Source organism: Leptosomus discolor, chromosome 9 (genome assembly GCF_034619465.1).
Source record: "Leptosomus discolor isolate bLepDis1 chromosome 9, bLepDis1.hap2, whole genome shotgun sequence".
Taxonomy (NCBI): domain Eukaryota; kingdom Metazoa; phylum Chordata; class Aves; order Leptosomiformes; family Leptosomidae; genus Leptosomus; species Leptosomus discolor.
Window position 1 is genome coordinate 44,535,563 of NC_141399.1, and position 16,503 is coordinate 44,552,065.

The 16,503-nt window shown below is 48.8% G+C and overlaps 1 protein-coding gene across 3 annotated transcripts in view; it reads left to right on the top strand.

Annotated features, from left to right (window-relative positions):
* Window positions 1-16,503, top strand: part of GAB3 (GRB2 associated binding protein 3) — a 69,082-nt gene that overhangs the window by 47,653 nt on the left and 4,926 nt on the right. Inside the window, exons 3-10 of one of the 3 annotated variants that reach the window (XM_086470135.1) lie at window positions 6,125-6,341; window positions 6,769-7,247; window positions 9,823-9,878; window positions 11,027-11,282; window positions 12,437-12,518; window positions 14,214-14,316; window positions 14,413-14,415; window positions 15,549-15,662. In XM_086470135.1, the coding sequence (XP_086326261.1) occupies window positions 6,125-6,341; window positions 6,769-7,247; window positions 9,823-9,878; window positions 11,027-11,282; window positions 12,437-12,518; window positions 14,214-14,316; window positions 14,413-14,415; window positions 15,549-15,662 (1,310 nt within the window). The remainder of the gene's footprint in view (window positions 1-6,124; window positions 6,342-6,768; window positions 7,248-9,822; window positions 9,879-11,026; window positions 11,283-12,436; window positions 12,519-14,213; window positions 14,317-14,412; window positions 14,416-15,548; window positions 15,663-16,503) is intronic. The other 2 variants (XM_009946351.2, XM_086470136.1) reach the window with 2 other exon arrangements.

Below are 16,503 nucleotides of genomic sequence, written 5' to 3' on the forward strand. Positions count from 1 at the left end.
AAATGGGAGCAGAACGCGCACTGCAGTGGTCCTGTCATAAATCTGATATCTGCTCTCTTCCCATTCACTTCAGAGACCACCAGGAAAATGTGCTGACATTTTTATGTGCCAGCACAAGCTGCCTATGAATGCAACTTGCAAACTAGAGCTGATGGCTTTGAGGTATTGGAGTCAATAGCCCTTTGGGGCTTGGATGTAATTAGGGATATTCAGTAACGCCCTTCCTACTGGTCTGCCCTTGTTGACACTGAGCTGTTGGTCCTGCATTGCTACTTCTGGTGCAGTATTGCTTTAGATAAATTTTTTCTGATTACTCTGAAATGAAGGTAAGTCTTTCCGTGCAAAACAGAAAAGAGAAAAATAAGTTTTGCCTCCCAAATGTGTACACAGACTTCTGCTGGCACCGTGTTGAGAGTGTGCATACGGAGATGCAGCCTGTGGCAGAGGAGCTAAGGCACTGGCTGTCCCCAGGACAGATGCATTTATCCTGGGAAATGTCTGTTCTGTTATGCTGGTACGGCACAGCATTGCTTATTAAGACTTCCACAGGGGTGATACTCAGAGTATTACACAGAGGTATTTCTCTCCCAGCAAAGGTTGCTAGTGTAGACACTGATGGACGAGAAGTGACGACTCTTGGCCTGTCAGCTGGGAGAGCTGACATCCCGGCTTTCTGCTCTGTTCAAGGTGGACATTATCCCCTCAAGAAGTTCAAGCGTGCAGAGTATTTGCCTTGGTTCAGTAGAAAGTCTGGCACCTGAACTTAGAGCCCTCACCACACGCTGTGTAAGCTAAGCTTCCAGACATGCCCTCATCGTATTTCTAATGGCGAATAGCTCATCAGATCTCCGTATTTATCCTGCAGTTCATGCCGGTGAGGTCAGGTCTGGGGTGTATTCAGGTCAGGCTGCAGGGCACGTTCAGATCCTCTGATTTAAATCTGCACATTTCCACAGGTTGCACATCACGTTTCAAACAGTTTCTAATTGCTTCAGCTTTTTGGAAGCACCTAAATCCCCCAAGAGCCTGTAGGTTTAAACAAATTACCCTTAAAAATTAACATAAGAAGAGAAAAGCTCTTATGTTAAGATTATTAAATGCCATATACTTTTTTAACTGAATGCTACTGTGTTCAAAAAAATAATAGTCCCTGAAATGAATCATCAAAAGAAAGACACATCAATTGCAGGAAATTTTAGTAAGCTGTTCTGTGTATTAAAATGAATCTCAAAGCCAATATTATATTGTGAAATCAATCACTCTTAATCCTTGCATCTGAAAATTTGCTGTGACTTTGAGGCCAAAAGCAAATCTGCTGCTTTCTCCGCCTAATGCGCAGAAAGTGCAGCCGCAGGTTTACACAGTGACTCAGCTGTAAACACCATTCCATTGTTCCCAGTTAGTCCCTTCCAGTAGCAAAGCTGGACAAACAGCCAGGTCCTAGTCATCAGAGGCCTCCGGTCTGACATGTAAGCAGCCAGATGCAGACTGAAGTTAGCAAAACCACGGCTGGCCTGCGGAGGACAGCTTTTGAGTCAACAAGAGCGGGGGGGTGGCTGAGAGATGGAGGCAAAATACAAGCTCCAGGCAGATGTCAGGAAGCACCTGGGAGGGTGGCTGTCAGGGAAGGACTTGCCAGCAGCATTCATCACGCTGCAGCGCTCAGCTGCCACAAGAAACTGTGCTGCTGGCTGTGCTGAAAATGACGGGGGAGCTGGCACCTTCAGGGGCGTCAGCTGGAGGAGAGAGGAAGAGGCCTCTCTACTATTTTTCTACTATTTCTACGTAAAATCTTCCTTCCACCTCTGGAGAAGTCTCCCAATACAGCAGTCATTCCTCAACCCCATGGGACCCATGGCCATGCAGGGGATCGAGAGGGTGCTTGGGCCAAGTGGCTGGGCAGGAGAGGGAATGAAATGAGGCAGCTATGGGACACCATGGGCACAGTTTATCCCATCTGCAAGCTGAAACCATGATTAACTGACACAATGCAATATAGCAGCTTTTCACTGGAGAAACTGCTGTCAAAGTTGTTTAGCCTTTTTCATTAGGAAGCCTTCCTTCTAGAGATTGTAGCTGTGCATTGAATGCTCCCCCAGGCCGTGCCTTGGCAGGCAGCTCCTCAGCCCAAGAGGGAGCTTTTGTCTTGGGTTCCCACTTCGCTTCTTCCACGGGCTCCAGGTATTGTTCCACACCACATGTAAACACCTTGCTCCTTCCAGACGCAGCCCTTACCTGAAGGTCCGTGCTGGTCTCCATCACTCCGCTGTTGCTCTACTCTCTCCCGCAGTACCCAGGGTCACAGTAGAACCTGATGTCCCTGGTGAGGTCCCCTCCCTGCACAGTGCATGGACCAGGACATTGGCAGGGCCACCCTAAGTGACAGGTTACCTTTGGGTCTCTCTTGGCTTGCTGGCAGTTGGATTAGAGCATTTCTGCTCCTCCACCTCTCCCTCAACTCTGGTTGCTCTGTTGTTCACACCCATCCTTCTCCATTGCTGGGACCTTCTCCCTTTCTGCCTGCTCCACTGATGGTTTCTTTGCCTCCTTAAATGTCTCTCCTCTTTTTTTTTTTTTTTTTTCCCTTTTGCCAGTGAGCACAGACCCTGCCCCCCATGCCATGGGGATGATTTGATTCCCCAGGACCTTGCTGCAGGCACACTGGGGAGCATCTCCCCCAGCCAGGGCAGCATGCTGGGAGCAAGGGGAGCTGGGACCACTGCACTGAGGGACTACCTGGAGGGACTGTGCTCTCCTTGCAAGCACACTTGCTCCTGAGCATCTTCACTTAATGTTCCCCCTCTGTCCCCGCACAAAACAGACAGGCAGCGTCCCGGCAGGCTTTGTCATGGCAGCCCCTGGCCCTTGCACAGGAGTTCAGGGGAGGTGTGACAGCTTTTCCCAGTCCATGCTGGAGGACCGGCACTGGGGCTACTCCCTCCACACTCCCCTCTCAGTGGGAGGAAATCCCTTCTCGGCTGCACGGACTCAAGGCTGCTCTTTGATGTCAGGCTCTGGCCCTTGGCCAGGAGGGGTGGGTGGCATTTCCACCTCCTTGGTATGGCCATGCAGCCTGGTGGGGGGTTGCTGTGAGCAGGACCCCCATATTTCACTGTGTCCCTGCACTGCTGTTGTACCGTAACAATTTTTGGGGAGTGGACTGGGGTCTGTAGCAGGAGGGAGAAGCCCTCTGTTTCTCCAAGCCATGGCCCTGTATTGATGGGGAAAGTCATCGCAGATGATGTTCCACATTATGGCAGAGATTTTTTTGGTTAATACCGACTGAAGCAGTTATTTTGGCAGCTGAAACCTCCCGCTGTCTCTCTGGCGAAGGGGAGGGCAGGCACCAAACCTATTCTCTGCCTTCTTGCTGTTGAAAGTGGCCATGCATAATTTATTCTACCCAGCTGCTGTCGTGGTACAACTTCAATGCACACTGATTCAGCTACCAGCAGAGCTGGCAAGGAGAGGGACGGTCTGTTAGGAGCTGGCTGCAGGTCCCCGAGCCCCTGAAAGTTAGAAAAGGGCAGGTCTGCACTGTCCTCATCGCTCCCTCCAGCTCACAACGGTTGCCATGTGGTCTGCAGCTCGCAGCCTTTCCTGATGGGATAATCCGTGGCTAAACCCTGTGAGTACCAGATGGAGTTCAGGCCTGTTCGTTCTCTGTGTTAATAATCCAGAATGTAATTAATTTCTTTCTTATGCATTGTGGCAGTTTTTAGCTGTTTAGGTTTTTGGAGGGTTTTTTGGTTGTGGGGTTTTTTTTTTTTTCTCTTAAAAAAAAATGTGGTCAGATGGTGATATGAACATGCTTTTCTGAGATCCCTATGGAGTTAGCCCGGTGCATATTTGATCATCCTCAGCTTGCAAGACAGCTCTCTGAGTCCAACGTTTGAAAGCAGAGTTACTGTCTGAGCCAGCACAATGAACAAGAGAAAAGTTATTTTTCAAATGAGAAGGCTGCAGCCCTCAGCTCTGCTTTGCCCATGTGAAACCCTGTAAAAGCCATTCCTTCCAGATGCTCACCACTGAAATCCTGCTGCTATAAGCACCAGCTCAAAATTAAGCAAATGCTTTCCTTAAACTTGAATTTAAGCCTGTGCTTATGTGCTTTGCTGACCTGGGGTCCATCACTGCACCAGACCTCCACAGTTAACAGGAGGAAGCAGCAGTGAGTCAGTACTGGTGGATGGGAAGGAAAGAGGCAGCTCCCTCCCCAGTTTAAAGGGATGAAGCGTGGGGTAGGGCAGGGAGAGATCAGCTGGTTTAGCTTTCTGACTGAGATCAGAAAGATGACAGGGCAAAGCCTGCTGTCGCTGGTGTGGAAGTCTGGGTCACTGGAGGGGTTTTCTTTGTGTTTAGTGATGGTACTGTCTAACCACCCAAGTCTTGGCAGACCTCTCCATCCCTCCTGACCTGCCTGCGCATATACCTGCCACCTCCCAGGGCTGAGAAGTGACTACAACAACCCAGTACGGTACCAAGGCTCGTTGCTGTGTTGAGCTGAGGACTAGGTAGAACCTGCTGGAGGATCTCAGGATCTCACCGCACAGTGCAGGATCTGGCCCACAGCGTGCACGCTGGTGGTCGGGGCTGGTTCCCAGCATTTCCAGCAAATTCTGGATATCAGTGTTGGAGAAATCTGCCTTCTTGCTATTTTGAAGGCATGTTTATGCTTGATTTGGTTTTATCAGCAGTAGCGGGTTTCTTGTGTTTGTTTCTTCTGTGGTGTTTTTTGTTTTGAAGAAGGGTTTTGGAGCTTTGACTAGATGGTGTCTGCACTTCAGCCAGAGTGATGGGCATGCACGGCCGGGGCCTGCAGGTGTCGGGGAGAGCTGAGGTGCCCAGCGAGCACTGCCTGGTCCCCCCCGCACAGCCTGGTGAGGGAACAGCCATGCAGCAACCTGAAACTTCATTAGAAAACTTATATTCTCTGATTGAGGACCTGTCCAAGTTTGCTGCCAGGAGCAGATGCCTTTGGGGAGCTGCTCTGCAAAGACACCCCAGGCCCTTCTTTCTCACTTCACAGCTGCCCATGGCGGGTGGTCCGACTTGCACTGAGAACTCAATTTTTTGAGATGAAATGCCCCAAAAGCTGGGCCAGAGGCTGTGCTTAGCCTTAACTCTGTGTGGCTGAGCCATCACTCCTTCATCCCTCCTGCTCAGCATCCCCAGCTCTCTAGCAGGGATGGAGGCTGTGAGAGCAACAGAACCAGGCTTGTCTCTGCTGCCTGGCAATGCTCGGGTCAGACGGGTACAAGTGACTTGGCTACATGCTGCCAGTGAAGGGTGGCCATGGTGGCCAAGGTGAACCTGGAGCTGAGCAGCTGGCCAGCTCTGTGCAGCCTGGGCCAGCCCTGCTGCCTGCAGCCCAAACCTACTCCTCTCCCCACTGCCACCCGTCACTGTGCTGGTGGGGACTGGAGCGTTATGCCCAGGGAAGGAGGGAGTAGGGAAGGTGTCACTGAGCACAGGCTCCCGTGTGGCTTCCAGAAAAGTAGTGTCCCTTTTCTTGGCACAGCCAACAAGCCTGCAGCTGGGCAATAACAGCCACACCACAGCTCTCATGGCTTTGGTGTCCAGCCTGGAGAGGAATAAGGAGTTTTCAGACAAGTTCAGAGGTGCAACAAAACCAACTATTCCGTGAGCCTCGAAGCTTAGTTTTGTCCACTGAGATCTAGAAAGCAGGTAGAAATCAATCCCTTTCCTTGTCGCCATTAATTTGAAGTGTTGGAAGTTAATAATTAATTAATTACGTTAGGTCCTAAAAAATACTTGATAAAACAGACTGCTCTGCCTCAGCACTTTCCTCAGCAGAGGCTGTCTTCGTTACTGCCTACAGGAGGGATGCTACAGCTCTGCAGGAGTGGGGGACCCCAGAGCAAGGGGCATCTGCACCTCTTGCAGCCCCTTGACTTGGCAGCTGGCTTGCCCAGCCTGGGCAAGGGGGAGCAGCTGCAAAATCAGGCTCCCCTCTCCCCAGAATCAGATTTTGCCTTGACCCACTGCCACTCTGGGGTAAAACATCCCCGGCACAAAACCAAGGTGGCGATGGCCCGGAGAGGCAGTGGGTCAGGGTGAGTCAGAGCCGTCCCTCAGCTGGGGCTATCCATTCCCATTGCAGGTTCGGTGGAAAGCCTGTCTCACACGACCTCGTCCCCGCAGCCGTCGCCGGCCGCCTCCACCCACGCCTCCCGCATTGCCGATCCCTCCTTCTCAGTTGACCACGCTGCTGCTGATGCGTCTGCTGCAGAGGAGACCCCCAGCGAGTCAGAGTCGGTCTTCCTCCCCGACTACCTCTTCCTCTCCAACTGCGAGTCGGGCAAGCTCAGCCACAACAGGTAGGTCTGGGCTTTGGCAGGTGCGTTGGGCTGGAGCCACCCTCTGCCTGCCCAGCGATGCCCTGAGAAACTGGGGCAAACTGGTCCTCAAGCCCTGCTACTAGGCTCCCGAGCACAACAGGGGACCACCAGCCTAATCCAATTTACAGTGGTCTTTTCATCAGTGGTTGAGCAACGCCTGTTGGTCCTGTCCCTTTTCACGGTGGGTGGCTGGGGACCTCACATACGGCCTCCCTCCAGATGCCCTTTCTGCCTGCTGCTGCCCAGGGTGCTCACAAAGTGCCCAGCTCAGGGGGGGACCTTCCACAGCCGTAGGGAAGGACAGATTTTGCGGGCTGGTTTTGGGGTTTTGTTTTTTGCTGTGCACTTGCTCCGTTGCAACCAGGAGAAAAGGAAAGCGTGGATCCTGACCTCTGTCTCTGTGCAGGTGTGACAGCTGGTCGAATTCGGACAGATCTCTGGAGCAAACCTCATCAGATGATGTTTTTGTCGACTCCTTGCAGTCCCAGCCTTCCTTGTACCTTGTACAGCCATCCAGCACTGGCACTGTGCACCAGGACGGGGCCCCATTGGCAAATCCCAGCACCGTGTCCAGGAACACAGACGTTAGCGGGGCACCCAGTGACTTTTCCTCTTCTTCTCCACTGCTGGGGACGCCGCTGACACCAACCTTTCAGATTGACAAGAGCCAAAACGCGCTGCCCTACGGCGTAACCCAGCTGGACATCCTGTCCAACACGCCCCCACCACGGCCACCCAAGCCAACCCACTTCTCAGACAGGAGAGGGGATGAGGTGGGCGGCGGGGCCCTCCAGAACGGGCATGCGGGGATCTGCCGGGCACAGGTCGCTCTGGTGCCCAGGAGGATCTCCTTGTCCAGCTTAGACAACGTGAGGAACTGGAAAGGTGAGTGTGTCTCTGAGAGCCAGTGAAGCAGGACCGGTGTGAGGGATGGAGTCGCCCACAAGCCCAGAGCGGGTGCCCATCTCCAGTTGTGCCTCCCTGTCCTCCCCGTTGCGAAATCACACACCGCCCGAAGCAATCTGAAAGGCTTGTTTCAAATCGGTTAGCGAGCAGGATTCAGACCTGTCCCTCGAATTCAGCTCCTGCTCTGTAAGAGCCCCTCAGCCTGTACACATGGGCAGCGATTTGGCTGTGATCTGTTCAAGGTGCCGCATGACTTGCTAGATTTCCATGCCCCCTCCCTCTCCAAAAAAGAAAGCAGTAGAAAAACAAGAATGAAAAGCCAGCCGCTGAATCCAGCAAGGCCAGACTCTCCATTTATGCAGGTCAGAATGTGGGCTTGCACATGGGAAATGCCTTTGTAGCTGTGCTGCTTTGCTACATCCAGTCCTTTCCATAACAGCAGCATGTCTTTTTGCAGCTTAGAGTAAAGAACAGGAAGCCAGAGAGACACTGGGGACGGGATGTAATCCTGGTTGAACCAGAGACTCTTGTGTGTCCTTGAGCAAATCCCACTCTGTCCTTGCAGTTCAGTCGGGGTAGCCTGACAACCCGCTGCAGAGCTGCGGGCTCTGCTGCAGAGCAAGTTCTGCTCTGAGCTGAGATCACTTTTCGACTTGTTCTTGAAACACCATCATCGCAAACAAAAATAACAATCAAAACCCCAGAACGCCAAGGTGTCAAAACCCAGCATATGCAGTATGAGAAAATTTTATTTTGTGGAGACATAGAACAAAGAGAAGCAGCTGGAAAACCTGGTTGGAAATCATCAAGTATTTTGCAGTGATGTGTCATTTTTTATGAATAAGAAAATCTAGGTTTTTAAGGACAAGTGTCTTTTAGAGTCCTGTAGTTTGAATGAGCACCTGGTGTTTGGGCTGTTAGATCTTGCTCTTAAAGCTCAGAAGCTAAAGCAAGGAGACCTCTGTCCAGCCTGTTTATCAGTGTACAAACAATTCTTGGAAGGTTTCTGAAGAAACACCCATCAGTGGAATTGGTGTTCTTAATTATCAGTTACATTTGGTTGCTCCCTGAAAGGTGCTGCTCTTGCTTCTGCACATGTGCCGCTCTAAGGCCGCCAGCACGCTTGAGACAGTTAATGTTCCTCCAACCCCATTTATGCCAAAATGTTTTTAAGAGGATTAAGTGGCCAAATGTCATGTTCTGCTACCGTGCTGCAAGGTTATCTGTGCCTGACAGGGGGCAGCAATGAATTAATAAGTGCTGCTATTTTTTCTTACCCTAAGTGCAGCTGAAACTATTTGAAAGGTTAAACTCTGAACTAAAATGTGTTTCACAAGAAAGACTGGAAAAAGAAACGGGGAGAAAGCAGCTGTTCCTCACCAGCTCCCAGAGTGAGCCCACTCGAGTTATTTACTTCATTTTTTGCTCTTGGCAACCTGTGAAAGCTGAACAGCTGTAATTAACCCAGTGCAGAGGCACCGTATGCTGGTTGCAGGGCCATGAAGGGGAACAAACTGTACACGTGTAAGGCACCTGTATCCTGGCATCTGCCAGACCATTGTGCCTGAATGTCTTTTTGCCAGAGCAATAAATAAATGCAGCTGTCCCAAGACAGTGACTGTGTCTATCTGAATGTATATCCCTGCTATCAGTATTGCTTTGCTCTTGTTTAGCGCTTTGTATTTTATGCTGGTACCACCACAAAGACCCCCAGCTGCGGTGCAGCGTTGTCATCTCCACCATAAGAGCAAGGACTGGGTTAACGTGGTTGCAGGGTTTTAGGGCATTCCCACAGAAAAGCCTTTTTCTGCACAGAAATCGTTTTCCAGGAAAGGATGGTAGTGGCAAGCATCTCCTACTGCTCATCTTCTATGCACTGGAGGCTGGATTTCAGGTTTTTTGACTTTTGCTTCAAAAATAAAATTGGCCTACACCAAGACAAAGGCCAGCCTGCACAAGGGGACACTGTGGCTGGTGACCTTTTCTCTAGCTGTTTGTTCCCCATCAGCTTGAGGCACTTGCACTTCTGGGTGACAAAGAGAAGAATTTTTCTCTTACCATTAAGTTCCCCCATGCACCCTCTGTACAATAACGTGTGCTTCCTTGGCCCCTTACGTATGAGGCTACTAAATAACTTTCCAAATAATAATGAATTAATGTTCTCTACGGTCCCTTTTCATATATTTTCTCCAATTTGACAGATGGGAAAACAGAGCAGGAGCTGGGTTTAAATTTTTGCTTGGTTGCTTCCTCTCCACACCATACCAGTCTTTCTCCCCAGCTGCTTGTGTTACAGGAAGCATAAACTGGATTATACATGAACGTGTTCCTTGGTTTCATCATACTGAAAATACGTGTAATCACTCTTGAAGTGCTACTGAGTTTGTTCTGGCCTTAAGTGTCATTGGATTTCCTCATTTAGGATAAATACTAGGACTTATGGACTCTTTATAAAGCTCTAATTATTTTAGAGCTGTATGCTTTACTCCAGAATTATCTCCATAAGGTTACACTGACTTACCACATTTTTAATCACTTTTTTTTTTCCTTGCAGCAGACATGGAAGGCAGTTCCTTAAGAAGTCGGGATAAGAGGCTTAGCTTGAATTTGGTGAGTACTCTGCTTGCATAAATTTAAAACACTGGCACATGACAAACTTCAGAAAGTGAATCATTTCACATCCTGATATTCAGTCATTCCTCTCCTGTGTTCAGCAGAAGAATAAAAAAAAAAATGGAAGAAGCACTTGGCTTTGGATAGCTTCTGTGCTGCTGCTTCTCAGCCAGAGGAAACCTTTGAGAGAGGAGGGAGGGGGAGGCTGCAACTGAGCACCCTGGGTTTAGAGCAGAGGAAGCCAGGTCTGTTGTGAAAAAGGATACCAGTAGCCTCAAGAATTAAACTGTTGACCAAGAGCACCCGAGAAAACTGCTTATCTCTTGAAAAAAGGGTCTAAAGAAGCCTTATCACTTCATGATCCTGAGAGATATCTCCTCATTAGGATGCAGGAAAGTCTCTGCTCTCAAAGCTCCTGTGATTCAGGGCTTTGTCAATCCAAAGCTTCCTGACTCAGCCTTCGACAGACATGGTTACACACAGCACCATCACACAGCCAGTCTTCTGCCTGGTGCTGGATACTGTCTTCTGTGTGAAGATCCTTTGCTGCTCGTATGTAAGCTCTGGTGTTGGGCAACTTATATTTTTCTCCTCTTTGAAAGCTTGCGAGGTTTGTAACCCATTCCTCTCACCACTCAGCCAGTACTAACCTGCCTGGAATGAATTTCTAGTGTTTATTCTCAGCTATCAGAAGCAACTTGTAGAGGTGTGTGTCTGCTTTCTCAGCTTCCGCATTCACAAAAATGTAGTTCATCAGATGTTTTCCTTTTTGTTGGTTTTTTTTTGTATGAAGGAGTCTCCTTCGTTTTATAGGTCAGAATTACTGCTGGGAAAGGCAAGTGCAGCCTCACTGAGGTTGGAGGATTTAACCTGCTTAAGTCACCGATAACTTTGGTCCTAGTTTCCAGCAGTGATTTGTGAAGCTCAGAAGTGGACTTCTCCAAAGCTGGAGTGTGCACCTGACCTCAGGCTTCCGTCTCGTGTCTTTCCAGCTTGCGCCTCTCGGAAAGGTCACTCAGGACTCTCCTGGCCTGGGGCTCAGCTTAGATCTGTTGCCAGATCACAGCAGCACCTCCTGGCTCGCAAGGGGTTAGCTGTTCATTTATCGACCCATTTCTCTTTCTTTTCTTCCTTTGCTTTTGAAGCCCTGTCGTTTCTCCCCGCTCTACTCGACTGCTTCGGACAGCACGGAGGACAGCTACGTGCCCATGCGCCCCAGCACCTCTCCCTCTGCACCCAGCTCCGACTGTTCACCTGATGGCTACATCCCCATGAGCCCTGGCTCGGCCACGTTTACCTTCCCCGTCGTCAGCACTGAAAAACTCACCAGCCCGTTACCTGAGCTCCCCTCAGACCTGGAGCCCCCTCCTGTGAACCGAGACCTCAAGCCTCGGAGGAAATGTAAGCCCAGACCCAAGGTGCCATTGGCAGCCAGGGGGTCCTGATAGGGGGGACATGGGTGACCTCCTTTGATAGGGTCCTTGGCACATTTTAAAGGGCTTCCTGCTCTAGGAGAGTGATTGAATTGCTGTGTGAGTGGCTTATAGGGCTGTAACGTAGGATGCGTCTGCAGGGTGGTTTGTGAACAGAGGAAGAGCATCCATGCCTACTTTTGCAGTTGAAGACCTCCTGGCTACATGAGCGTGGTGCATGGTTTCAGGTCCACTCTGACTGCAAACGACCAAATGGACATAGCCTTTGAGAGACAGCAGGCTAAACCCTGCAGCTCTGAAGTACTGCTGTCTCGCCAGCTCCCTGACCTTCCGGGAGCCGGACATCCAGACACAAAAATACCCCAACTTGATGTGTGGGCTGTTGGTTCAACCTCTGTTGGGTAGGCACAGCTGACTTGGTTTAGTTAGGAATTTTCTGCAGATGCTTTTACTGACGGTAATTTTCCACTCCTGATTTTCATGGCATCTCCAAAATCTTGGTTGCACTTCCAGGGGATATACTGGGGACAAAATTCAGCTTCGCAGTGGAGAAATTGCCTAAACCTAGCCTACAGTAAAGATTTTGGGGCTGCAGAGCTACAGGGCTACTCAGAAATTGGTTCAGGAAATGCTACCGTGAAGTGGGGACAGAAATTTAGACCATCGCCAGGAAGCAAAGCAAGCTCAGGTCCTTTCTTAGAGGGTTTGAGAACAGAGTGGAAAATGTACATTGACTGGTAAGAGGAATGATCTTGATCTCCACATGTAGGACCTTTTTATTTCAGAGAGAGGCCAAAACCTGTTTTGACCTGTAGGCTATTCTTTTGAAGGCAGCATATGCAGAGTGGATTTGAGGCAAGCACACGGATCTTGTGAGGCATTTGCTTTCCTTATGCCCATTGTGTTTATTCTGTTATTTTAGGATAAATGAGGGACTTTGCATTCCAGCACTGACTGAAGTGGTCATTTGTTACTGATTTCTGTCTTGGCTATATCAGTTATGCTCTGTGAAATACTCTGTTAGTTTCTTGCTGTTAATATAAAACTGCATTTTTCTGAACAGTCTGTACTTTCTGTTAGCTCCACTATTGGAAATGTAGTTCCTTTTGTATCTGCTTGCAGCACGTCCACCTCCTCTGGACTTGAGGAACCTCTCCACAATCCGGGAGCATGCTGCCGTGACCAGGATGTGGACTGTGCCTTAGTAAGTCAACAAGAAACCTGCCGTTCCAATCTTTTAAGCATTAACATTGTGGGATGGAGTTAAAAATAACTTATCGCATCCCACAAGGAACAGTTTCCTGGCAGAGTCCACAAACAAAAATTCCCCAGGGTTCCTTCCAGCATCCCCCAGGCTTTTGCTGTCTCCAAAAAGCAAGGCTCCCTTTCATGACGGGCAGCTCCACTGCACTCAGCATCACACAGTGGTGCTCAGGCTGTTTTGAAGGTTCCTTTTGAAAAGACTGGAGCTGATCTGCACTCTGGTGTGGCTGCTGTGATGGCTAAAAGCTTTGCATGCCTTAATTGTTATTTTTCAGAGTCATAGAGCCATTTTTATTCCTGAAAATTAATATAGCAAAGGAGAACCAGGTAAGATAAAGGTCTGCCTGATTTGTAGCCTGAGTGTAGACTTCTGCACTGCCACACAGCCATTCAGACCTGATCTGTTGGTGTGATCTTTTGTCACTGGAAGTTAGTTGTGGGGTAAAACAAACGCTTTCGGTCCCAAAGCCCCGGTGATATGAACAGATGATACTGTTGGGCTCCAAGGGCAGTGAAAGACTTAGCTTCAGGGAACTCGTGAGCAGGGGAGGACTGCAGCCTGCTGGCTGGGCGGATCTTGGTGCTGTGGAGAAAGGCTGACAGGAGAGCCAGCTGTGCTGAAATGTGCAAGCCAGGAATTCCCACCAGCCTCCTCTGCATACCCTGGGCGCTCTGGAAGATGTGGGGTTTTGCTAGCGTGAGTGCCAGACAGGGCATTTCCACTCCCCCACCTCAGGCAGTCATTTGGAGAGCGAAAGGGACACGAGGTGGGCAGTTTCTCAGTGGCAGACCCCTCTCTCAGCCGTACAGCCCAAAGCCAGACTTGGACTGTAAGCCCTTCGGTGCTGCTTGCCACATGCTGCCTGTCAGGGAAGCCCAGCAGCCTGCCTTCCAAGCAGCCCTGCCAGAGCGCTGCGGTTAATTAGTGCTGACACAGTGCAGAGTCCTGAAGGATAACGAGCTCGGAGGGAGTTTGCATGTTTTACATTAACAAAACTGAGAAAGAAGTATGCCCACAACTAATAAAGCAAAAGGAATTACACTGTTCATGCTGCACAAAGTGGCCATCTAATTTCCTAATAACTAACCCCCTTGTGCTAGCCTGCAATAAATTACTCACGATGTACCTCTGACACTGACGTTAGCAGAATAGACTTCCTTGTACAAGGGCTGAGTTGCAGCCATCTCCACGGCACAGATAGCGTGTGTTTACACTGTGTTCAAAGCCAGACAAGTTCCTCTGCGTGCACCTCCAGTAGCTGATTAATTCACATCTCCAAAATGTGGATACCCGCACAACTAGCTGTAGCTGCCCCATCAGCACATATTACCCAGATGAATGATATCTGTCTCTGTGCGCCTCGTTGGAGAATTGCTCCAGTGTTTTATGCTTTCTGTCATACCACAGATGGCAAAATTTCATAAATCCCAGGGAAAAAAAAAAAAAATCAACAAAACCACTCATAGCAATATAACACCCTTTTTCTAGAACTAAGGAGTGGTTTTGGACATCCTCTCCGTAAAGGCTGCAGCGTTAGTGTGAGTTTATTCACCATATGGACTGTGTCAGGCTTTGGCTTCATTTCAGAGCATCTGTAAGATGCTTCCTTAACCTCTCCTGTGTTTTTCTTCATAGCAATCGAATGAGCTTTATCTCACCAGAAAGAGACGGTATTAATTCAGCAAGAATATTTGCCAATTCAGTTTCCGGAGAAGAGGAAGAAAGTTACATTCATATGGTAATCTTCATTTTCACACAGCCATCCTTTGCTTTATTCTGCTCTGTCACATTGATGGAGAATGCAGAAGTTTGTTTTCTAAGAAAAAATGTTGAGGAGGTTTGTCCTTTGCCTTCTGTTTTTTAAAAAAAATGATGAAACGGTTTTAAACCAAAGACACTGGGACCAATTTACGGAGAGATAAGGGAAGCCCTTCTTCTGCTCTGCAGAACTCAGCTGTTCGCCCACGAATGTTGCTGAGCAGTTCCAAGAGATCACAGGGATCAGCCATATTTACATGAGAACTCATTAAGGCAAAGGAAAATTAAATCTTTTCACCTTTCAAAAGTGTGCCCTGCAAAATCTCCTAGGAAATGACAGAAAGCCGTTAGTGCACTTCCTAAAGAAACACACCAAATATTGTCTAGAAACAGAACTCCTATTAAAGTCTCTTATTGCTTCTGCTTTGGCTGGTGGCACTAACCCCACTTCCCATCCCATGAAAGAAGAACATCTGGCTTTGTGGCTTCCTTTTCTTCATTCACTCTTTAGCCATATCTTGCAAAAGACCACAATCTCAGTTTCCTTTGAATTTTAGGTGGAAATAGATCTCAAATCCGTTGATCTGAGCCAATGTCTACGGATTTGGCTCCATAGCCAAAGCCCAGCCCCAAAGGCTATAGAAATATATTGCAAAACTGACAACAATCTCCATGAAATTTTAACGCACGCCTCTACTAGATCAAAATCTGCTCAAGAGGGCAGTTCCAGTTGTAACTACTCCCCATTTGATTTTTCGAGTCAAATAAAACCTTCCATACATTTGTGGTCACCTGTGATTTTCTTGAGATTCATTTTCAGTTGCTAGATTTGAGCAGAATGATCACCATTTCTTCAAATTCATGGAACGATGATGGTTAAGAGGGCACCCCTGTAAATCTGAGCCTTCCAAGGGCTTGGGTGGAGAAGCTGGGCACAAGTCCTTCCTGATAACATTGAATAAAATCAGCCTGGTTTGCTGGTTTTGCCATAATTACCAGGAGAAAAAGGCTCTCCCAGTTTCTTTATGCCATCCCACAAGGAATCACTGTTACTCTGTGGTTAGTCACCAAACGCACCCAGCAGAGAAAATGACATGGGTGCTGACCCTCCTTGCGTTCTGCCAGACGAGTCTCCCACCTCGCAGTTGTAGTCCTGCTTCCTTTTAGGGTCATGTTTTAAGAGCATTAAAAGTTTCTCTTCTTTCCCGACAGGAACACAGACAGGCAACATCTCCATACAGTGGTGCTTTTCCATGGACAAGGAAATCTAACCTTGATTACTTAGCGTTGGATTTTAATTCTGCCTCCCCGTCCCCTGTACAGAAGGTATGAGTCATCTGAAAAACCCCACAGCCTCCTATCTTTTCGTCTGCTGGGAGGAAAACAGGGCCGAGCGCCACGCTCTGCTAGGTGCCCTAAGTATCCTGATGGAGCCGGTTGTGTTTCCAGCTGACGGTATTTGTGTCGGGCTCAAGATCAGTATCATAAAAGCACTGTTAGGGTGATGACAGGGTGTCCTTAGTGTGACTCATGGGATGCCGTTAACACAAGCTTGGCAGAGGGCACGAGACTGTGCTGGGATGTGCAGCCATGAGGGCTTGTGGGCAAGCTTGTTGGTGCTTGCAGGATCTCTGCATGCTCTCTCATTTTCATCAAGTCTCCACAAACCCTTTCCTGCTAGTTTTCCCCCAAAACTCTTTGCAGTAACAAGTTTACAGCCCATGATAAATTCACGGGGTAAAACCATACCATCTCTTGTAACATGACATAATGCACGTCTTTAATCTTGCCTCACCAAAACCATTTCAATTTCCTTAACAATGCTGAGAAAACACATTCCACGTTCCAAAGAGCTTATAACCTGCCCAGGTGGTGGGTAGCTACCGCTGCACAGCAATGAACTGTGGTCAGTTTGGGCCATTTCGTGTCCTGTGGATCATTTTCCCCATCAGCTAATACTCTTGGATGCAAAAGACTCGAGAATCCTAAGCTTTCTTATTTAAACCCTCCCTGTAGCTAAAACGCAGTTAGTTTATCCCTGCAGCAGGATCACTCAGATGAGAAGAGAGTTATTATCTGTATGGAAATGGCCAGAACAGCACGTTTCCCTCGCTCACTGTGCTGGGCTGAGTGACAGGGTGACAGATGGATAATTACAGCTAAAGCA